Genomic DNA, 23,184 nt, shown 5'->3' with positions numbered 1-23,184 from the left:
AAGGAAGAGGCTGATGTCCACCATGGGACAGGGACTTGCCCAAGGAGAAACAGTGGTCTGTCCCTTGACAAAAAGAGGTGATCAGGTGTCCTTCCTGGGTCTCCAAAGCCAGGAGCAGGTGGAGCCAATTGCAGCAGCCCCAGGCCCAAGCATATGCTGTGCACCAGTTCAGGGCTGTGTTTTCATGCCATTCCTGGGAGGGAGGCACGGTGTCACTCCATTTTCCGGCTGCGGAGTTCGGGACCATGAGCCTGACCTAGTTAGGCCCCAGGACTGGCACTCTCATATGCCATGCCATGCCCTGCACCAGAACGGCTTGGAAAGCAGTGCCCGAGGCCCGGGCTTGGCTGAGCAGCATGTCCGGTGACGGAGAAGGCCCAGCCCCTGGCTCTGGGCCCAGCTGGGAGATGAGGCCTCCCTTCCCCAAGTCCCAGTCTCACTGTGCCTCTGCTGCTCTCAAAACTGGGGTGAGTTTCAAGGGATTTGAGTTTGAAAGACCTCCATCTGGGTACAGAAAACAGACTTGAGGCATGACCACTGGCTGAGGGCTTGTTGCTCTCCGTCCCAGCCACCCCGTCGCTGTCACTCAGGAGGACTGTCCTCTTATGTCAGACATCAGGGAGAGAAGATGGAAGTTTTGCAAACCTCCAACATCAGGGTTTTCATACTGAAACCAGCAATATATTTGTGACTCAAGGAGTCAGGGGAGAGAAACCTGTGGCTTGTGGGTATCACACAGCCAGGTCACAACCTCTTCAGTGGCCTCTTCAGTGACAGTCTGCTCTCAGGACTGCAGCTGCACTTACTGTGTATGAAGCTACTAAAAAGAAAAAAAAAAAAAAACCATCCACTGCTTTTTACAAAGTTATCTCTACAGATAATCACAGGAACAAGTTAGATCATCTAAGAGCTCAACAGAAGCCCATCAGTGAACAGGCAGGAGGATCGCACACTCCCTCCGGCTGATGTTCACCTCCCAAGGCCCCAAGAAATGCGTAGTTTCAATCCCTCTGGGCAGGGTGGTATGAATTGGTTGGCAGGCCAGGCAGGGACACCGTGTGCACTATCAAAAGGCATGCTCTCCTCAGTCCTGAGCCAGGCCGCACGGCTTGGCAAGTAGAGTAGATGCCGGACACCCGGCAAGCAGGGCAGGGATCTCCTTCAAACGGTAGCAACAGGCACATCTGTGAACAGCAACCTGCTTTCGCAGCTGCATCCATATCCTCCTGCCACCCATGAATTCAGCTCACCAGACTCTGTGTCTACCTATCCACAGCTGCACAACTGTGAGACCAGCCTCACTGGTATTATCATCCTGTTTTAGAAGTGAGACAATGGAAGCTAAAAGACAAGAATGATTGGTTAGTGTCACCAGCTGGTAGGTGGTGAGACTGGATGGAGAAGTGTCCTTTTCATTCCACTCTCAGGACAAAGTGGCCCTGGGGGAAGGGGCAAGGTCCACTGGTCACCTGCAGTCAGAGGCCCATGTCTCCCTGCTCTCAGGGTTCTGTCTTTCTGGTCCCATGTCTGGGACACTCAGCAAGTACCCCTCCTCCCCACATGATTAAACCTGCTTCCCCGCTACAGGCTCAGTTGTGCTGAACCACAACTGCTTACTCAGAGGGGTGAGGCCGGTGCCTTTGCTGTGGGCCTAGACTGAGGCTGTCCACCAGGGCTGGAATGGCGGCCTTTCGTGAAGCATCAGAGCCCAAAGTAGATGAGCCTCAGCCCCCTACAGGAGGAACACGCAGTCCCACTGAACGATCTGGAAAACAATTTGGTGCCTTATTCTGGTGTAACTGGAAACCTGCTCTAACTGGGAAACGTGGGCTCTGCTATGCTGCTCAGCAGTGCCTGAGGCTCCCACCAAGGAGGTTAGAGAGACCCCTGCACATCCCACCTACTCTTGGTTTAAAAATCTGTCCTCAGGCTGGCAGTAGAGCCCACCTGGATATTTACAGCAAGAACACCCTCTATACCAAGGGGCCCACCAGGCTAAGGGACCCGCAAAGCCAAGGGACCCATGGGACCAAGGGACCCACAGGACCAAAGTACCAACAAAGTCAAAGGACCCACGAGGACCATGGAGCCACTAGATTACTAGAACTGGTCACCCACTGGAGCAGGGATTTGCAGATAGAATTTGGGGTGTGTGTGGACTTAGATCACAACAAACAAGAACATTTTTATTTCCCCAAACCTCTAGATGAATTGAGCATTTCCTCCACTATGAATGCAAGCAACAAACCCCAGTTGTACTGGCCACACTCGGGATTCTTTCCCAACAGAAATCACTGGTGTTCTGCTATCTCCTTACAGGCATCTTGAGATACGGCTGACGTTCCTCACTGCTTCAAAATTACGGTAGTTTTTAGATGCACTGCTTCATCTCAGTTGATGGGCTAATAAAGAAACATCATATTACAACTTGAAAAATGTGTTGCTAGCCCTATTTCAATATAATTGATTTCTTTTGTAATCCAATGCACTTTATTTTATATATTTACAGACATTATTCTGAGAAGGGGTCTATGGCACCAAGCAAATAAAAACATGAAGATCTCATGTTATCCAAAGTAACCTTCAGGATAGTGGAAGGGGAGGTGGGCAGGGAGATGGGATGACTGGGTGACAGGCACTGAGGGGGGCACTCGACAGGATGAGCACTGGGTGTTATGTTGGCAAATCGAAATCCAATAAAAAAAAATACAAAAAAAAAACAACAACAACAACAAAGTAATCCTCAGTGTGGGTTCCCCATGGGCAGAAGCTATATGTCACATACCCTGGGGGTGGCTGGGTAATATCTTTGAAATACAGATTCCAGGGCCCATCACATATTGGGAAGGCTTCTCTGGGAAGCCAACTCTGAACTGAGTTCAGCGCCTTTGGGATCAACTCCTGTGGAAGAGAGAGGAGGGAAGCAAGATTGGGCAGACGGAGCAGAAGTAGCTTGCTAGAGGCCCCAGCTGACCCCACATCCCATCCTGAAGCTGGATGTTGCTGCTGAGTTGTCCTAAGTTGGGGTCAGGGGGCCAGGCCTTTGCACCCCTACGTTGGCCAGTTACTGGATGCAATCACCCTGGGATGGGGAAATGACCTTGGGCAGGCCACTCTATCCAGCAGAGGCAGTCCCCATAGAGGGCTGATAGCTGGGGGAGAGTCACTGGCTCCTGGGGGGCATCTGGGTGGTGGCCTGCAGTCCACCACGGGTTCTACCTACTCCTGGAGCAGCTGAATCCCTGGATAGAGTCCAGAGTCATCATCTTTCAAGCTCTGCCAATGGTTCTGATGCTTGCCAGGTTGGGAAGCCCTTGATCCCAGGTGGTAAGGGTGGGAGAGGACTCCGAGTTCATGGAATCCAGACTTGTTGAGGGCCGGGAGTCTGCTGACCTGATCTTCTTGCCCCCCAACACCTCTCCATGTATTAATGTCATGTGACAAGCATGTTAGGCGCTGGGACACACCGGTGAGCAACAGAGACATGCTCCCTGTCCTCGGGACGCTTATACTCGGGCTCTCACACCGTGTCCACACCGGGCCTGCTCAGACTTGTGGGCCATGGGAGCCATGCATCGTGCTCAGATTTGTGCATGCCTGGGGGCCATGCATCCTGCAGCTTCTCTGCAGGGCAAACTGGCCGCATCTTCAGAACCGTAAGTGTGGTTTCAGCATTTCCACCTCTAGATGTCCATCCTGTGGACAGACCTCCATACAGATGACCTATGCACTGGAATATTCACCCAGAAGTTATTTTTGCACGCAGGGGATGCCTGGGTGGTTCAGCAGTTAAGCGCCTGCCTTTGGCCCAGGGCGTGATCCTGGAGTGCCGGGATTGAGTCCCACATCGGGCTCCCTGCATGGAGACTGCTTCTCCCTCTGCCTATGTCTCTGCCTCTCTCTCTCTCTCTCTGTGTCTCTCGTGAATGAATGAATGAATGAATGAATAAATGAATAAATAAATAAATAAATAAATAAATAAATAAATAAATAAATAAAATAAAAAAGCCTCCGTGTTCATCAATGACAGGTCGAATAAAAGGAATCTTATGTAGCTATTTATAAAAAGAGGGGGTTCTATATATGCTGATATTAAAAAAATAACAGCCCTACAAGGCATATTAGGAAACAAAGAAGGGAGATGAAGAACTGTGTTTACAGGTCATAATCTGGGTGAAAAAATTAGAAATACCTATGTGAATCCACGAAAGTTTTCAGCTAACCGGGAGCTTTAAGAAAGAGGGAATCAGACTGATTAGAAAAACAGATCCCATTCAAGGTTTTTCAGATGAAGAGAATTTAATTCAGGAAATGGCTAGACAACATGATACCAGAGGTGAGGAGCCAGACACAGGGAGGGTAAGGCAGCCCAGGCACCGGCCACCCAAGAACGTTGCTGGACCCAAAAGCAGAGGACACAGCCTGAGGCTGTTAGCAGAGCTGAGGGGTTTCAGTCCCAGGAGGTCTGGAGCCCTGGCAGACCAGTCCCCCATGCACCAAGGAGACACAACTGGAAAAGCCACCCACGGCAGAGAGAACACGGGAAGCGAGGGCTTTTCCCCTCCTACCCTAGAACCCCTCCACTAATCCCAAAGCCCGCTGACCCAGGACCTTGGGAAACAGGGATCTGCAAGGGTGGCCTCTTGGGGTGCAAAGATCTGGGGAAGGCAAGGAGCAGGTCCATAGGGCAGCATGGTGGTGCCGTGCATGTGAGTGTGTCTTCATACGGGGCAGACAGCCTCCCAGAGATCACCTAAGAAGTGATACCGTGTTTGCCACTAGGAGCTGGGGACCCAGAGGAAACCTAGTTTGTGGTAGGTACCCCCCCAGCACTTTTGTTTTGCACCATGAGTACATACCACCTATTTGAAACGAGATGCTTGCCTGACGTTCACATTTGGTATGTTGGAAAGGCCAAGGCTGCTCTATTTTAACCCTGGAAAACATCCTGCCAGCAAAATCTGCCCCAGTTCCCCTGTGTGGACCCCGAGGGACAGCACAGCATTTCTTCTGTATGAATTTTCCACGGTGTCCTCTTCAAACCGCCTGGCTCGAGGAAGGGCGGAGGGGCGGAGTGCGAGCTGGAGGGGACGCTTCCTGTCATCGGCAGCTGGCCTGCTGGATGATCTCACTGCACATCTGCAGCCACTTAGCAGACTGCCGGGGAGGGCCTCAGCTCGCAGCCTGGCCTGCCCGCCGCCTGCAGGAGGGAGTGCCCCCGACCCTGCACACACGCTCCGTACTGGACACTGCACGCAGGGGGTGGCAGACGGTCCCGGGGCCACCCCATCTCTGGACACGATCCCTTGTTGCTCTTGCTGGACTCCAGGGAGTGCCAGGGAAAGCGTGGACTCAGGAGGCGGGTGTCCAGGGCCGCAGCTGGTCAGCCACAGATGTGGGGCCACCGAGGGGTCACAGAGGCCTCGGCCCAGAGGTCTCTGCCTGGCCTCGCTGGACCGCCACCCCTTTGGGGACCTCACAGCAGACTGCCGCTTGCCCTACTGAAGCCATCCGCACCTGCACCTTGCAGGCTAGCAGGCGGGGTGCTCCCGTCTCCCCGAGAAGTTCTGCTGGGACCTAAGTGTCAACAGTTGTGATTCTTCCCACACACAGCGCCTCAAGGATTCTTGTCTTCCCTGTCTTCAAGTATCCCCATCCTGAGACCCCTAGGGCGATCGGAGACTCCAGCAAGAGCACCCACATCCCTGGGAAAGCCTGGGGCAGCCCTCCTGTCCCGAGATCCAGAGGCGGATCTGCCCCAGCTCCCCTCCTAACTCAGGGCAGCACCAGCAGCGGGGAGAACTGTCCGCTAATGCTAACATCCTGGGCAGGTTTCCTGAGAGAAGACGCTCACAGGTTCTCTGGGCCTGAGCCTTCAGCTCCCCCCCGGCAGGCCTCTCAGCTTCAAGCACACATGAACCCCTGAGAGCTCATCCCCGGTTCTGCTCAGCAAGCCAAGAATTGCCCCTGAGGATCACGACGACCAGATCCATAGCTGAAAATGCTCATCGTGCCTCTGTTTCTACAGGGGAGTCTCCCAGGAAATGTTCCAGGCAGGCCAGCTGGCCCACATCTCTCCGCCCACGTTGGGGCTTGCCCTCTCCAGTCCCTGGGGCTGGTGCTGCCCAGGGTTGGTGCAGACAGAAGGAGCCTGAGGCAGCATTTACTGCAATGGCTTCATTTGCCATCATACTTGTCGTGGGCCTCACCCTGACCTCCAGGGTCACCGCCCACAGCCTGCGTTGCCCACCTGGCTGGCCATCTGTGACCACGGAGCTTGCATAGAACTTCCCCCAGCCACTGTCCCTCCCTCTCCCTCTGCTAACACCTCGTGAGTGCCGTTCCCCGGCAGGGAAACACGGAGATGGAGACCTGTCCCTGTCTCCTGCCCCCGGGCCCCCTATCTCCCAGGACCACATAGTACAGCAGAGGAGACGGGTGTGCACTGAGACGGTTACAGCCAGTGTGGTCAGGGCTCTGCTGGAGCCACATTCCAGGGACTCAGGAGGAAAAGAAAACCAGAGGAGAAAGCACTGAGTTTGCCCGAAGGACTCGGGTGGAGTTCCAGTTATCTTTTGCTCCAGAAGAACCTGTGTGTGTCTGCAGATTCTAGGGCGCAGGAATGGGGGGCGGGCACTGGGGGGCTGCCTCCTGCCTGCCTCGTGATGCCTGGGGAACTACTGGGCCGGCTGAAGAAGGGGCTCCACTGCCCCTTAAAGGCCTCTGGGTGGGCTCTGCAGTGTGGTGGCCTCAGACTTCCTACACGGCATCTCAGGGACTCAGGGATGAATGCCCCAAGTGAACAAGACAGATGCTGCACGGCCTTTGATGACGTAGCCTCTGAAGACACACAGCGTCCCCTCCAACACTTATGACTGGTCAGAGTCAGAGCTGTAAGGCCAAACTGATTCAAGGTACATGGACACGCAGTGGGTCTCTCATGGGGAGGAGAGGCAGGAGATTTGTGGGCATGTCTACAACTGCCCAGAAGAGGTACCCCTCAAGCTGAATTTCAGAGGCAGACTAGAAGTTTGCCAGATGGACGAAGTCAGGGGGTGGGGTCCTAGGCTGAGGGATCAGCACATACAAAGGCCCAGGGGCATGAGAGTGGATTGCATTACACAAAACGAGTCCTGAGTCCCGTCAGATTTCCCAGGAGCTCACGGAAGACATTCTTCCTGCCAACTCACAAGGCAGCCATCCCCTGCTGGTCCTCCCCAGACTGCCAGACCCCAGTGCACCCCAAGCTCATCACCAGCCTTACCGTGTACCAGGTACCAAGCCTGTGCCTCAGCTGCCCAGCCCCCCTTGGCTCCCGGGGCAGCAGCAAGCACACAGGGGATACCACCTGGGAAAGGTTTTGAGTGGAGCCCATCTGGTCCCCATGCCGTGTTCTCATCCCCGGCTCTTGATTTAGAAACGTCGAGGCCCCAGCCAGAGCTTTCTGGGTTTGGATTTCCAAAGCTCTGAAGGCTCTGTGTCCACTGGCTGGAATCCCAGCAATTCTTTCCATAATAGTTAGTTCTTTTGATTGTAGGCATAAAAACTCAAACTAGATTAAACAAAAAGGGAAATTACTGGTTCTTGTACGTGGAATGTTCTAGGAGTGAGTTTAAAGAATATCAAACAATAGCAGAATTCTCTTTCTCCTGATCTCTCAGCTGTGTATTTTTCCGTGTTGGCTTCATTTTTCAGGCAGAAGCTTCTCAAAAGTAACACCCGATGTCTCGAAAGCTCTACCCGTAGCAGTCAGACCCAGCAAACCCAGTGGAAAGAGGGCATCCCTCCCTGAATGTGTGGACTGTAATCACACAGAAGGGTCTCACTGGCCCAGCCTGGTTCACATGCCCTTCTCAGAACCAATCGCCACGGCCATGAAGATGTGGTATTCTGACTGGCTGGCCATGACTGAACCAAATGCCGACCCCAGGTTGGGATTGAGAGCCTCACTGTAACCACACAGAATCACTTCATTTAAAGAAAAGGTGAGGGGGGTCCATAACCAGGAGGGGAAAGAAGATGTGAAAGACAAACAAAATTTAGCTGCCAAGGCCTCCTCCCAGGGCCACTAGCACAGTTGCGTAGTTTGTGCACTGCACAAACGGGGGATGGGATGCCTTCTGTGTCTGCCTTGAAGGGGCTCCTTTATCTAATCCACACAGAGGTGGCCATGTGGATGACTGCTGGCGTTTGCAATGTCCGGCACACTTTCCTTTCCTTGGTGCTGCAGTACGGCCTGGAGAACTCCTCCTCACCTTCATTTCCTCGTCCAAACCCTACTCCTCCATGAACTGGCCAGGATAAGTCATGAGCTCCTCATGTGCCCACAGAACTGTGGCTTCTGCCTCAGACGTGGTCATGCAGGTTTTCAGTTGTGATTCCTTGTCTGTCTCTTCTGGCCAAAGACAGATTCCTCAAGCACAGCACGTATGGCCACTTTGCACTTCCAGGAAGGGAGGAGGAGATGCAGGTGAGATCTGCAATTGAACAATCACCGAGGAATGAGAGCCCTCCACTAGGTAAAGAGAGGCTGTTGGCCTGATCCTGCGTATCTCCCAGCCTCTGCAGACATTGCCTGAAGGAAGGGCCTTGAATGCTGTGTCCAGAGGGCCACCACCCAAAGCCAGAGCTCTAGAAATCAAGCGCCTTTCCCCAGGAGCCCTCTGGGGAAGAGAAGGTGGCTGGGCTCCATCTGGGCCTTGCTGAGGACAGCCAGCAATTGCTCCAGGGCTCAGCTGGAGCTCCTGATTAAAACCAGATCCAGGAGTTGGGGGCCTTTGGTGAAACTGGATACCTATCTATGTAGGCAAAGGAAATGCACCCTGGGAGGGAGGGAGGCTGGCTGGCGGCCCAGCAGTGCTGGGCTGGCGGGAAGGCCCCCAGGACTGCCATGTGGGGTGATGACAGCGCTGAGAAACGGGAGTCCCATGGAGACTCGGGGAACACACCCACTTGTCTGTCTTTTCTTTCCATTTCCTGCTCTTTGTCTGCTTCTCTTCACATGGAAGACCTAGGTTCAACCCCACCACCAACTCATTCATTTGGGGCAAAGTTATTCCATCTCTAAGCCTCAGTTTGATTGCCTGTGAAATGGGGGTGGAAACTGCCTTCTTGGCTGGTTTCCCGTAGGATTAAAAGGAATGCTATGAACAGTGCTTAGTACGGGATCCTGTGCACAGTGAGGCCTAGGTACTAACTGCTAGGCCTTCTCCCTCCGTCCTTTTCCATAGAAGCGATCTGATATTGTTAAACTGCAAACAAAACCCTTGATCCCAGTAGGGGAAATACTTCATGTCCCTGACAGGTAATGCAATGTAAGGTGCACGGGCTCCAGGTTCAGATCACCCAGGATTGTAACCGTAGCTCTGCCATTTACCAACCGGGCGACTCACTCCAAGGGCATGACCACTCTGAACCCCGCGTTCTTGCCACAATGGGGAACCCAGTGACGCAGGTCCTATGCAGGCCCCAGGACTGCCGTGCAGCCACAGGCTGGAGCTGACACCTTGCAGGTCATTGGTCATGCCTCCAGCACAGTGTTTTCCTTCCTTTTCTCCCATTTGGTCCTTCTCTGCCTGTTTCCAAAGTCACAAGGCAAATACTTTCTGGGGAGCAGAGGGTGGATAGTGTTCAACCCGCAAGAGAACTCTGTGACCCTTAGTTTAGGTGGTCTATCTGAAATCACTTGGGGAACAAGAAAATTCACGAAAATTCAGATTCATGGACTCCAGCCCAAACATAGGGGATCAGATTCTCTCACTTTCTAAATGAAAATGTGTTTTAAATTTCCAAAGTAATAATGCCCATTCTAAACGACTTCCAACAATACAGAAATAACGAATAAACACACCCAATCCTCAGGGGTAACTGCTGTTCAGTGTGGTGTGTGTAATCTAGGGTCTTGTGTTTTTCCTGGAAAGAGTGGACCATATAGTTGTCCCCCCCCCACTAAACAAGAATCACCATCGCTCATTTTTGGTCAAACTTCACATAGCTTGAGCATCTTTCCACAACAGGACATGTAGGACCGCCTCATTCCATTAAATAGCCACAGAGAATCCCATGACTGTCGTGGTCAAAGTGACCGTCCCCCCAGGGGTGGATGCTGTGGGCTCTGTCTGCCTGTCCTGCGCAGCCAGTCAAGCCTCTGTCCCCCAGCTTTGTGCAGAGGGGCAGGCAGAGGCCCAGAGTCTTGGGAGGGCAGGGGCAGAACCGGGATTGATACCTCTGCTCCCTGACATGCTCTCTGAATCCAATCACAGCACACGTTTATGTTTTAAAAAGATGTTCAAAGGGAACTTAATATCTTTCTGAACCTTCTCCTGACAGTAGAGAAGAGAAAAAAACTCATTACCTATCCCATGCGTTTCTGAGAACTGGATTTTTTTCTCCAACTTTCTCCGAGTTTTTGCCTTTCATTATATTCTTTGCAAGAGTTCATGACTCCATAAATATTTCCTACACATTGTTTCTGAAGCGAATGTTGTTTTTGCTGGCATCCCGAAATCCTGTTCCCCGCGGTACAGCTGCTCTGTGAGACCTGGCGAAGCCTCACTTTAGCCTGAGACCCCCTCCCCCCTATGCACCATGATTGATAGGTCTCTCCCTCTGGTAAGAACCGATGGAATTAGAAAGCTATGGCTGTCATCTGTTTTGCTGTTAAGTAAATTTCTCCAAGTCCTGTAGGTAGCCTTTCCAGAAGGATAAACGATCCACTTGTCAGGGATAGAACATGTAATGTTTGCAGAATCCTTGTGAGAATTTGCTCTTTGCCCAGAAACTAAGCTCCATATTCCGACTAAGCAACAGGCCCAGGAAACCCTCCTCCCCGAGGTAAGAGTTTGATTGGAAGTGACCCCTGCCCATAGAGTCACATGCTCTTGGAAGCTTCTGCCTCCACTGAGGCCCCTGCACCAAGGGGCTGGTCAGAAACGGCTCGGATTCCTGAGTCCAAGGGAAGAGGACCAGCCGCCCACAGTGCTGGGAACATCTGAAAGTTGTTAGCGCCGTCTTGGGCAAAAGACAGTACAGACGAAGGACGGAGTAGCTCTTGTGCTTGTGGCCTGCCTCTGGCCTTCAGACTCTGCTCTCAGACTGCTCAGACTCTGCTTCTATCTTAGAATCAAAACTAGAGCCCTCTCCCGGCCCTAGATGCTGCCTCCCGACAGCAGGGCTGACACAGGACACGTACCCAACGAACATGGGGATTCTTGTCACACAAACGGCAAGGACATTCTCAAAAACAACAAGGCTCCTACCAAAGGCTTCGGAGTAAGTTCAAAGAGGCTTCTGCTGGCCAATCGTGGACAGCACCTGCAGGGGAGCGAAAGGCAAACATATTTCAATCTACAAATTTATAGTGACACCCCCAAAAAAGTTAAAAAAAAAAAAAAACAGCAAAACCCAAAACACCAAAATGCATTGGTTCCCTTTGAAGAATGACAGGAGAACCAACTCCTTACTTTGAAAAGTAGTAGGTACAGAGAAGAATCCAACACATCTCCTGCTTGTCCCATGTAACCCACCCGGCAGGATCACCACATGGTAGATGAGGGGGCTTCACTTCTCGTGGAAGTATCTAGCTATAAATGAAGAAATGCTGGCTTTAGGATACCCTGTGTCCTAACCTCCAGTGAAGCCATGGATCTCGGCAGCCACCACCGCTGGCTGCTGACAGCACGGAGAGGAACTGGATCTTCCGAGTCCCCTAGGGAGGTACTGCACACACGGCCTCTGCTGCAGTCTCACAAGAAAAATCAAGCCTGAATCTGCCTGAACTTCTAGACATACCCACTGTTTTACAAGAAATACAGCAAACAACACCGCGGAAATGTAACCATAAAAATCCAGACTGTGAGAAACTTTACAGGACAAAAACCAATCTCTCCAACAAACACACCTAAAAATAAAAGGAGGTGGTGGTGGGGTGAGGGGGAATTAGAGATCCAAAGAGACTTAAAAGAAAGATGAATCAATCACAAAGTACTCTCCTTTACAAACCCGATTTGAACAATCAGGCAAAGGAAGTTATGAGACAATCAGGAAGCTTTGAATATTGGAAGGATATTTGATGATATTAGGAATTACGTTTAATCTTTAAGGTATGATAATCATGGTTACTTTTAAGGTAATTATCAACTTTTAGTGACATACACTGAAATATTTATAGATGAAATCATAAATTGTCTAGGATTTGCTTCAAAGTAATCCAAGAGTGGGGACTGTACATGAAACAAGATTGGAGACAAAGATTGTTGAAGCGGGTAATAGGTGCATGGAATCATTATACTATTTACTGCGGCAGATACTTCAAATTTTCTATAAGAGTTAAAAATAAATGAATAAATAAAGACAGGGCACTGTAGAGAGAGAACCTCCGATCTTGACAAGCCCCTGAACAACGACCCCGGCGGACTTGTGCCCTGGGTTCTAGCTATCCACACCTGGGATGCTGATGATGGAGCAGCTTGAAGGCTGGGATAAGCACAGCGGTCTGTGCAATTTACAAGTGTGCAGTAGAAGAGAATTTCACATGCACTCCAGGTCCCATGCAAGGAACTCTCCAGAGACTCCGTGAAGACAGATTTTCTCCCAATGACATACACCTTGGAGCACAGTGTATCCTAGATAGTAGGGAGGGCAGACACAGATGCAAGGCATGTTTCCAACATGACGGAGGCCGTTGCTGGCCCTAACGGGCAGGTACGCAGGTACGGCAAGGGTACCAAGAAGGCAGGAAGGTGGCCGGAGTGCACCCAGCTGGAGTGGGCTAACATCTCTGAGGGGCCAGAGCGGGTCAGGTTGGTGCTGTGCAGGCCACCTTCCTAAGCTTGTAGCCCGCATCTTCTCTGATGCATCCTTGCTGCTCACTTCCGGTGCCAGTTGCCATGGTGACCGGAAGGAGTTGAAGAGGGCAGTGAGGAGGATGTTACCATATGAATGGGGTCTTGCATAAGATACTTCAGCATCACTTTCCTGGAGGGGGACAGCACATTGTGTAGTGCCACTGTGTGGCAGTGTCATGAACACAAGACTTCCTGGACATCTGCCAGCCAGACAGGCCTCTGACCTTCTGTTGCCTCCGCCTATTAGTGATGATTGTGTTACTTCCAAGTATGGAAGCCACTGTATAACAGGCTTAAACAAAGGGCTTTTTTCTTGTCCTTTTTTCCCCTTAATCACACAGCAATACCCTCAAAGAGGGGTGGGGACTGTATTATCTCAGCGACTTGGGCTGGCATCTCCGAGATTCTCTCGGCGTCTTCCTCAGGGGTGTAAGATGGCTGCACCAGCTCCAGGTATTGGCTCTCACTCCACACTCTGCCACAGGCGGGGGTTACCTCCTGGGCTCTGCTCCCGGCATCCAAGCCCGGAGCCGACCTCCCCTAAGTCTCATGGTCAACTCCACGCAGGGTGCAGCGGTGCCCTTCGGGGCCTTCGGGGCCTCCACTATGGGAGGTGGGCAGGGAGAGGGCAGGAGACACCAGGGCAGGCGACCAGCCGAAACCTTCCCGTTTCTCCCAAATGGGGTTGGGATGTTGGCCGCCTGCCCCCCAGACGGAGCAGGTAACGCGTGTCCTCTGCGCCGCCTGGCCTCGGGGACAGGGCCCAGGGACTCTCGGCTCTTCCAGCGGTCAGACAAGCCGCAGGTGCTACGGAGCACCAGGCGGGCCGGGCCAGAGAGGCGGGGCCAGGGCCGGAGAGGCGGGGCCAGGGCCCGAGGGGCGGGGCCAGAGAGTGGGAGACCCGGCCCGGAGGGGCCAGGCGACGGGGCCACAGAGGCGGGAGGGGGCCGCGGAGGGGGCCCCAAGCGGGCGGGCTCGGGTCTTGGAAACGCGAACCAGCCAAGGCCCAGACGCAGGAGCAACTTCGGACCGGCGCCGCACAGCCGGGCTCACGGGCGTCGGGGAAGCCCAGCATACTGACCCTTCACCCCAAACCCCATGGCCCAGCCATGCCGGGGCGCCCCACCGCCGCCTTCTGGCTCCGCCCACGCTTTGGCCCCGCCCCGCTGTGGTCACGTGATGCGGTCTGGGGCCCCGCCCCCAGCGGTGATTGGTTCGGGCGGTCATGTGACCGGACCGCTGCGCAGGAAACCCAAATGGAGGGATGGGCTGAGGGGTCTGGCTTCGTGGCGGCCCCACCTGCCCGGTGTCGTCTAGGTTTGCCGGTGCTGCCGTGGAGCCGAAGTTGGCTGTGTTTCGGTTTCTAGCACTGGCAACCTGAAGGTGTGCCCAGGAGGTAGCCCTTGCCTTTTCTGTTGTGCCTGGCTAGGCCAAGCAGGGGGTGGGGGTGGGGGTGGGGGTGGGGGTGGGCCTTGAATGCCGGGCGGAGTTGGACCTCCCAGAGCTCGAGCGCGGGGATGCGAGGGCGGCAGTGAGTTGGGAGCAGTGTTGTAGATGACTGAGGACAGTGACACCGCGTGGGTTTTCGTCCCCCGTATGTGCCAGGCAGTGTGTGTGCACCAGGCTCTGGGGAGCTCGGCGCTCCAGAGTCAGTGGGGACACGGTGCACGTGCTGCGGGTGACCCGGGCGTCCAGAGGTGCCCGCGTTGGGGCCTCGGCCTGGGACTCGATTTCCGTTCGGGTCCCGACGTCAGGGTGGGGACGTCCAGCCCCACGTCGGCCGCTGCGCTCAGCCTGGAGTCGCCGGGGACTCTCCCTCCCTCTGGCCTCCCCACCCCACCCACCCCCTAAAGAGAAGGATACATGTGTGCCAGACGTGCCCCATGTGCCCTGTGACTAAAGAACGTGATGGAGACACCCTAAATCCCGGTCAGGAAAGGGGAAGGCCCTCCTGCACCTGCCCTTCCACCCGGACCTGCCCCCTTTGGGCTAGATCCGGAGAAGAGCCCAGAAGTATATACCCCAAGACGTCTGAGGCTTCACTCTGTCCGTCCCCGTTGCGGAGCTCCCAGCACCCGTAGTGCAGTACAGACACGCCAGCCCCGTCTCTATGCCGACCTGACTTTCACCCTTTCTTTTGTGGCCAGCTTGGGCCCCTCACCTCCCTCTAGTCTGACATCCTTGTGCAGGTTAGCCATCCATGCAGCCTTCCTCTCCACCGCACACCAGGCCAGGTGCTCCCTATCCTTACAGGCCCAACTTGACCCCCTTCCTGCAGGAAGCCATCAAGCAATACCTCTAACACTTGCTCTCTGCTATAGGAAACTCATGTTGGACTGAGTGTGGACCTGGAGCAAAATGTTAAGTATGTCATGGTGTCTGTACCCACTGTCCAGGTGGCACTCAGGCTGTTCCCATGAAGGGTTTTGAGAAGTTCTGGGACATGCAGAGGTCACTCAGGGTCCTGGAGAGAGTGTATAGCCCAGTGTTAGAGTCTCTTCTACCCATAATCCAGCCCTGCTCTGATACACCAGGGCCTAGTGGATGGGGCTGAGAAACAGTTGCTACCAGAGCTGTTGGTGTGCATGGAGGGCAGCACAGCCCAGACCATCCCTAGACTGCAGGTTGTAGGATGTGAGCTGTGTTCAAGATTCAGCAGAAGACCCCCTTCCCCACACAGTTCCACGTAAGCAACAGAGTATCTGGGAGACTTTGAAGTTCTGCAAGAGCACTGTGGGGACCTGCACTTCAGAAGTGTGAGGATTTAGGTAAACGTGTCCTCATTTACTCTCAGGTCGTGGTGCCTGGCCCTTAGGTAATCTGCCCCATGAGACTGTGAGCTCTTTGGGGGTCACTGTCTCCTGGCCTCATCCATCCCTGCACGTGTTGGTCAGCTAACTCTAGCCTGGCTTCGCCAAGAACCCATGTACCTGAGAGCAGAGATATGCCCAAGAAGCTGGGAAAACAACACACATGAGGGCAGGAACCATGGGGAGATAGACAATCCAAGGTCCACATAAAAGGGGGGGGAAGCTGTTAGCCCCGTGGGAATGTCAGTTCCAGGATGCCAGATTTTCCCAATTTTTCTCCTAAGGAAACAGAAATCTAGATTTTTATGTGAAATCTCCTTATTTTAAAATGTAAGAGTTGGCAACTGTGGAGTGTCATCCACGTACATGTTCAGATCCATTCTGTGCCTGGCAGTGTTCAGGGAGGGTGACTCTCGAGGACAGCACCTCACCGGCCCTTGGATTCCAATTGGGTGTGGCCAGTGGGCAGCACGGGTAGATCAGAGATGGAAAGCTGGGAGGTCAGGATACTTAACCCTGGGAGGGCGTGGAGTTCCGAGGCAAACTCCACGCCCACTCCCACCCCTTATGTCACTGGGGCCATGGTTTGGACAGTGGCTACGTCCCTCCACGCACGGCCACAGCTCCTATATGGTGGCCTCTCCCCTGGGCTTTAGCTCTTATGATCTGGGGTTCTGTGTGCCTTCTGTTTGCAGGCGCAGCAGGTAACAGCTCCTCTGTTGCTAGTCTGAGGGCCACCGCATCCTTTCTGATTCTCTTCATCCTATCCAGGTCAGTGCCTATGTAAACTATCCCTTTATTCTGGGATCCCCTCAATATACCTTTTGAATGTACCCTCCCTCTCCTGCTAGGACACAGACTAATTCTAGTGGACAACGCTGTGAAGCCCAAACACACCTGGATCTCAGTCTAGATCCAGCTGGAAGGAGCCTGTGTGCTCCACCCAGGGGACCCAGGCAGCAGGCTGACACTGAAGACACCACACAGGGCAGTGCAATGCCAAGGACCGCGGGTGCACAGTAACCCATGCTGAAACTGAAGAGGCAGCTCAAGGAAAGGAAGAGCCTTGAAATTTGGCCAACCAGTTTAATGATGGGTGGAACCATGCAGATGCCAAACTACAGAGCACCAGGGGCAGGGGCACAGAGGCTTTGGGGAGGGGGGGGCACCACACCACCAGCACAGGGAGAACAGGGCTCTTGGGGAGGCACAACACCACCGGCATGGGGAGAACAGGGTAAGGGAAGGTCCCCGGCAACTCAGACCTAAGGACATTTCTCAGGGGAACATGCATCCCACCCCCAAAGCAGGAACAAGCCGGCCGCCTTCACTCTCGAACATAAATTCTCGTGCAGACCACGTCATCGGCGCCGAACGTCTGCAGAGAAGGAAAAGCAATCAGAGCAGATGCCTGTGCAGATACGTTTAAAGCATATCACTAATAAGGCCGCTTACGGCCCCGTTAAAGACTCTTTGTAACAGACATTCAATTTCCTGTGCCATGTGTTCATGCTAACTGCTAAGGTTTTTTTTTCTTTTTCTTTTTTTCCTCCCTTAAGCTCCGTACTGGCAGAGAGGCAGCTGTGGTGTAGAATTCTATGTAATTTCCCTTTGTTTCTGGAGCCTGTGAATACTGACATAAATACTTGGTTTGAAAAATTAAACTGAAAGGGGAAGATGTCACACTGGACATTTCTAAAGTGGCTCTGTTGCTTCACATGACTTCAGGAGAGCAAGGGTCCTGTGCTGACCAGTGAGATGGGGCCATGTTGAGGAGAGCGCAGAAGCACCTTCCAGGGAGCAGCTGCCCACCCCTCAAGCCACCCACAAGCCAGAAAACTGGTCTGAGCTGTAAAGGCCCAGTGCTGGCTCCCAGACCCAGCTCTGCAGCATACAGCTGGCACACTGGGCACTGCCCTGCCTCTTGCTGGTTTGGAGTGGAAAGGAAGGGTTTCAGATGGGTGGAATCCAACAGGATGATCCCAAAGTCTCTTTCCAGCTAAAATTTTACGGTTCTTTGTTTGCTGTGCTGTAGGCACAAGCCATTCCACAGATGGAGGTTTTCCTTCTGGCCCCTAAAATGGTGTCGCCTGTAAATAAACTATCAAAACTCCCCCAAACTAGCAATTATGCACAGGCCTGCTCTCTTGGGCTCCCACAGGCAGTTCAGTATGTTTGTTTCACAAACAAAACCAAGAATCAAAATTGTTCTGTAGATCTGATGCAGGCATGTCTGCAGATGTACACCGTTCAGTAGGAGCATCCCTAGCTCTGCAGTTCTCAAAGGGGCATGAGGCCTGGGAGAGGCTGAGAGCCTGGACAGACCTGGACCTTTGCCTGCCCTGGCCTGTCAGCTGGCAATCAAGCTGAGAGGCAATCAAGGAGCAGGTGCTATTATGCCAATGTGTGTCTCAGGGAAATACTAGTCATGAGTGATACTCAGAAGCAAATGTCCATCATCACCAACTCCTTTTCCAAGTAGGGAGCTAGCTGCTCATACCAGCCCAGGTGTACTTGCTCTGGACACCTCCTCCGTCTGCACCTGATTCTGTGCTGGGAGGAAGGCAGGGGTTCCCACCATCATTCACCTCTAGATGTGCCAACCTCTCAGCTCTACAACCATGGAGTGTTTGGGGTTTGACTCCTTCCATGGATCTGACCATCCTCGTATCTGACACCTCCCACAGGCCGACACAAGAAGAAATCACATTTCCAACCATATCTGAAACGTCTTTCTCAGCTGGCACCCGTACTGAAAGACTCCTGCAAGAAACTCTAGAAATGTTCCAGGGTGGTTTGAGGGAAGATACTCTGTTTTCACGGAAGGCAGCTTACAGCCCCCGGGGGACAATTTACTGTTGGCACGGGGAGCACTTATTTCAACTTAACTAGGATAATTTGCCTCTTGTTATAAGGAGATGGCATCTCCCTGCGTTTTGGATTTATTAACGATAACAACCCTTGAAATAAAAGCCCATATTTCAGGTCTCAAATGCCAAGGATTAATGTGCCCTTTGAGGGTTGTCTGGTCGGCTGAGCCAGGGAAGGATGCAGGGGTGGAGGTGGGGAGGGAGGCACCGTGCAGCAGTGTGCTCTGGTTGCTTGCATGTTACCAGGTTAATAAAATCATACTTTCTCGTGGCAAGACAAGCTTGCTCAACCCGCAGCCACGCTCCAGAACTCTCGTACCAGTGAACCTTTTGTTCTGTTCCTTTTTCTCTAAGTTCCACATCTCAGCCTCAAACTCCTCCTCCAATTCCATCAAGTATTCCTTCCTAGAAACAGCATTCACTAGGTTGCAAAGTAAGCCAGTCCCCTTCTCTATGAAAGCAGACAGTGCTCAAAATGAAATCCGGCAGAGGAGGACAAGAGGAGAGCCTAAGATCAAACAGCCCCAGTTAAACTAATGGAGACGGCTCCATTCAGGGTCTGCTCTCAGGATCAACGTGCAATTTCAGGGCTGAGAGCAGCCGGGTGATCAGACTTAGTGTCAGCCCTCACTCTACAGCCACGCCCAGGTCACACAGGGAGGCTACCCCACTCTGCAGGCTCCCTCCCCAACACTGCTAAGATGGGGCCTCAGGCATCCTGGAGGGAACATGGTAACAATATGCCTGATGGAGAACAAAGGATATCATTTCTGGTTACCCACACAGCTTTTCCCTTTTCTTGCGTGTGTGTGCATGTGTGTGCGTGTACACTTGGTGCGTGTGTGTGTGCGCGTGCATGCATGTGGGGGGTGTGTGCATGTGTGTGTGTGGGTCTGGCAGGGGTGGGGTTGCTGCAGGGAAAGCCTGGTCTACTCTGAAACACAAAAGAAGAGGGACTGAGCCTTCCCCTGTCCTGGCCAACCTCCTTTGCCCCCACACCTAAAGGACAAGGAGGTGTGTGATTAAACGGTGGGGGTTTCTAAATTGGCCTCACCAGGTGAATTTTGTGTGGCCAGGAATGTTTAAAATGTTTTAATCTGAATGTCTTTCAGGTGGGGCCCACCCTTCCCCTAGCCCCACACGGTGTTTCACTCAGACCCTTCCCCCATCAGCACAACTCGCCTGGCCCCTGAAGGCCTCCGTTGTTGGTAAGTTTAAGGGTAAAAATGCTCTCTGAGGCTCCCAGTGCTGACATGCTAAAATTCCTGAAATCTTTCCCTGGCAGCAAAATGAGGAGTGAGAAGGGGGGAAAAATCCCTATGCAGAGTGAAAATCCCTGGGGCCTCACAGCCAGGGTAGGGTCAAGGGGGAGGCCAGCTCGGAGAATCCACCAAGGCTCCACTGGATGCACAGGGAGGACACTGCAGCCTGTCATAGCCCTGCTGTGCCCCCGATCCACGCTCCTCCCAACCACACCATGGAACGATGATTGCCTGTGACCTAAACTGTCACCTCGAGCTTTCCGCTCACATTTTAACCCAGGGTAAAGCATTTGCGTGGCGCACTGTAGGCATCATCTAGGGCTGTGGGGTTGATTTAGGGGTCCATGACCTCACCAGGATGAGCTCGTCGTTGGCCAGCTCGCGGGTCCAGTAGGTTTTGGGGCCATCCCCCTCAAGGAGAGTTTGTGTGCAGTGGATTTTGTTCTCATTCTCCCAAGTGGCCAAACTCTGTGGGCAGGAAAACCATTCGTGACATTAATTACAGTCTTGGCAGCAGGAATAGAGATAACAGTGAGCTCCGGAGAGTCACTGCTATGGAGAGAAGCAGCACATGGTCCCCGTCAGCAGGGCACAGAGCCCTCTGCTGCGCCCTATGGAGTTCACAGATTCAGGAGGCGGCCGGTCACAGGTTTTATGGGGAATAAATATTACCTTGTATCCCCCCAAGTCTTCCCCCATCACATACAGACACACACACACACTCAGGGGAACCAGCAACGCTTGAGGCATGCTTTACATCTCCAGTAATGACATTTACAGCACGCAGTGATTAATTTATGTCAGAATGGACTATCACTTCAAGCAATTGGGGTATTAAGGACAAGAACTTTCCCATCAACTGTACTATTGTAGGACCACTCAGACACCACAGCCAGCAGATCCAAAGCCCTCTCCACTGCACAGAGTTGGGGATAACACCCTCCTCTCTATGTGCACTCATCAGATGCAGCACACTCGCTGCTCTGATAAACCCAAGTGTCATTAGCTCTAAGGATAAAAACACAACCACTTTCCAGGCTAGGTCCCAAAGACAAAACAATCTGATGCTCCTGGAGGTGGGAGGTGGGGTTTTCCCCAGTCTGCACAAAACAGAGTGCTCGACATTGGGGTGGGAGACCGATTCGGGATGCACACATATTTACTTTCTGACACTTGCCAGGCCGGCGTGTGAACCTGATTTTTACCAGAATCACCATCTCTGGCGGTAGCTGGATGTCCCCACCTGAGCCCTGCCAATTGCCAGGCCTTCTCCCCGTGATTCCAAGATGTTCACTCTTACTACCCCCAACCACTCTTTTGTTTTCTAACAGTGCAGTGGCGAGCGGCTCAGATCTGCCAGCTCTAAGCCTGGACATGGCTTTCTGGCCACTCGGGTTCTGGGGGCCAGCTCCTGTGGCCGTGTCTGTGTGTCCTCCTCCCAAATCCAGAGCCCAGAGAGTCCCACTCCGCAGATCAGACAGGCACCACTTAGGGGAGACTTAATTCCTCACTTTCTGGAACATTATTAGCATTTCTTTGTTTTTCACACGGGAAAGAGAGGGAGACATTTTGTCACTTTTTAAATAAGTGGTAGAAGCAGCGACAATTTTTCCATCTACGCTCAAAATACAGGACTAACTGGCCATTCTATTCAACCAGATGTAATTTTTGCCCATCTGAGAAAGGAATGTACAACCGCTGCTTCACTCCATTGGTTCATCCCTGGGGCCAATATACATAGAAATGCAAAACTCTGGCCCTTGAGGACTAAAGCACTTAATCCATCTTCCCAGCCAGAATCTGCCTTGCTTTTGTAAGGATCCCGCCTTTCCCGTTAGAAACCAGGCTGAGGGTCGCACGGAGAGGTCGACCTTGCTGGCTCACAAGGCTGCTGAAACTGGATCCAGGGTGTCCGGGGTGGGGGGTGGAGGGTGGGTCAGGGATCGGGGACCCCGAAGGGGCGCTGGGGGGGGGGGGCGCTCCACCTGCGACAGGAGACGTGGCTGACAGGAGACGTGGCTGCGGCACGGCCCCCGTGGCCCCGCACCCACCTCCCGCCCGCGTCCGTGCCGGCACCCCCCGCACCCGCACCAGCGCCCGCACCCGCAGCCTCATCCACACCCCTGCCCGCACCCCCGCGGACGCCGCCGCCCGGGGTTCCCCGCCGCTCCGGGAGCAGCTGTGAGCGCGGAGGAGGCGGCTCGGGGTGGGTGGGGGCGCGCTGGGGAGGCCCCTCTCCCGAGCCCAGGGCAAGCCGCTCGCTCGAAGAACCCTCTCTGCAAACCCTCTCTGCCCGCCCTTGCAAGGGAAGCACGCCCCAGCTGCAGGAGGAGGCAGGGGCGCGTTGGGCTGCGGCGGCCCGGGGCGTGGAGGGGGCGCGCCCGGAACGCCGCCCGCTTCTGGGGCCTCACCCTGCACTTGCGTCCGTCCACCGTCTCCTCCTCGAAGCCTTCGCCGACCTTGAAGTTGATCTCGGTGGTGCGCACGGTGGTGGACGTCTTGATGTAGAACTGGTCCCCGTCCTGGCGGATCTCCACGTGCGGCTTGGACGCCGCCGCCACCGCCACCTTCCTGAGCATGGCGTTCACACCTGCAGGGCAACGAGGGCTGCGCCACCGGACCCCTGGCCGCGAGCCCCGGCCGCAAAGCGTTCCCGCGCCTCCCCTAACCCTCGCCCCAATTTTCGGGAGGAGAAACTGAGGCTCAGCGAGGGCAAGTGGCTTTCCCTGCGCAGCGCGATGAATTCGTGGCCGGGCCCGGCCTCACAGCGAGTCTCCAAATGGCAAGTCCCTGGTCCTCCTTGGACTCCAGCGAGAGTCCTCCTCGCGCTGACCCAGCGCAGACAGGCTGAGCCGTCGGGGGGTGGGGGGGACGGCGCGCGGCTTCGGGGCTCCCCTCACCGCCGCCCCCGGGGTGGCCCCGGCACGCTCCCCTTGCCCTCGCCCTCGCCCCGGGGACTCCCTCCGCCTGGGCCGGTCCCGGAGCCTGCGGGCCCGGGCACCCCGGAGCCGCTCGTCCTCGTCGGCGCGCACCCACCCGCCCGCTTACCCAGCGCCTTGAGGAGCTCGTCGAAATTCTCGCTGCTGCGCATCTTCCAGGTGCCGGCGAAGTTGGGCATGGCGAGGCGGCGGGCGGCGGGCGGCGGGCGGCGGGCGGGCGGACAGCTGCGGCGCGGCGGGCTCACTGCGGGCTGCAGGGCGGAGACTGACGCTCGGCGCCCGGCCCGCGCGCCCGGAGTCCCTGGGAGGGCGCCCCCCGCCCCGCCCCCCGCCCCGCCCCCGCCCCGCCCCCGCCCCCCGCGGCCCGCACCCGGCCTCGCTGCTGCGCCCCTGGCGCCCGCACTCCTGCAGCTGGGGGACGGCCCTGGGGGAGGGTGGGCGCAGCGGGCGGGGCGGGG

The 23,184-nt window shown here is 54.4% G+C and overlaps 1 protein-coding gene and 2 long non-coding RNA genes across 3 annotated transcripts; 1 reads left to right on the top strand and 2 right to left on the bottom strand.

Moving 5' to 3' along the window:
• Positions 1-7,952: 7,952 nt before the first annotated feature.
• LOC112653592 (uncharacterized) lies at positions 7,953-13,917 on the bottom strand. Its single transcript, XR_003132292.3, has 3 exons — positions 12,444-13,917; positions 10,355-11,313; positions 7,953-8,477 (listed from the first exon to the last, which is right to left on the bottom strand). It is a non-coding gene; the product is annotated as an uncharacterized LOC112653592 (long non-coding RNA).
• A 144-nt stretch (positions 13,918-14,061) lies between these two features.
• LOC112653591 (uncharacterized) lies at positions 14,062-18,805 on the top strand. Its single transcript, XR_003132291.3, has 3 exons — positions 14,062-14,241; positions 16,351-16,426; positions 18,343-18,805. It is a non-coding gene; the product is annotated as an uncharacterized LOC112653591 (long non-coding RNA).
• Positions 16,722-22,978, bottom strand: CRABP1 (cellular retinoic acid binding protein 1). Its single transcript, XM_025437836.3, has 4 exons — positions 22,836-22,978; positions 22,199-22,377; positions 20,142-20,255; positions 16,722-17,033 (listed from the first exon to the last, which is right to left on the bottom strand). Exons 1-4 carry the CDS (start codon positions 22,903-22,905, stop codon positions 16,983-16,985), a joined length of 414 nt encoding a protein of 137 aa, XP_025293621.1. The 5' UTR covers positions 22,906-22,978; the 3' UTR covers positions 16,722-16,982.
• Positions 22,979-23,184: the final 206 nt, after the last annotated feature.

The sequence above is a fragment of the Canis lupus genome, chromosome 3, assembly GCF_003254725.2.
Source record: "Canis lupus dingo isolate Sandy chromosome 3, ASM325472v2, whole genome shotgun sequence".
In the NCBI taxonomy this organism is placed as follows: Eukaryota; Metazoa; Chordata; class Mammalia; order Carnivora; family Canidae; genus Canis; species Canis lupus.
This window is presented reverse-complemented; position numbering and strand designations above follow the sequence as displayed.

What these genes read in the sequence shown, in the direction of transcription:
- CRABP1 (XM_025437836.3), bottom strand. Translation starts at nt 22,905, where the DNA reads ATGCCCAACTTCGCCGGCACCTGGAAGATGCGCAGCAGCGAGAATTTC. An exon ending in TGGACGGACGCAAGTGCAGG is followed by an intron (nt 20,256 to 22,198) that starts GTGAGGCCCCAG and finishes TCCTGCCCACAG; the next exon opens with AGTTTGGCCACTTGGGAGAA. An exon ending in CCAACGACGAGCTCATCCTG is followed by an intron (nt 17,034 to 20,141) that starts GTGAGGTCATGG and finishes CCTTCTCTGCAG; the next exon opens with ACGTTCGGCGCCGATGACGT.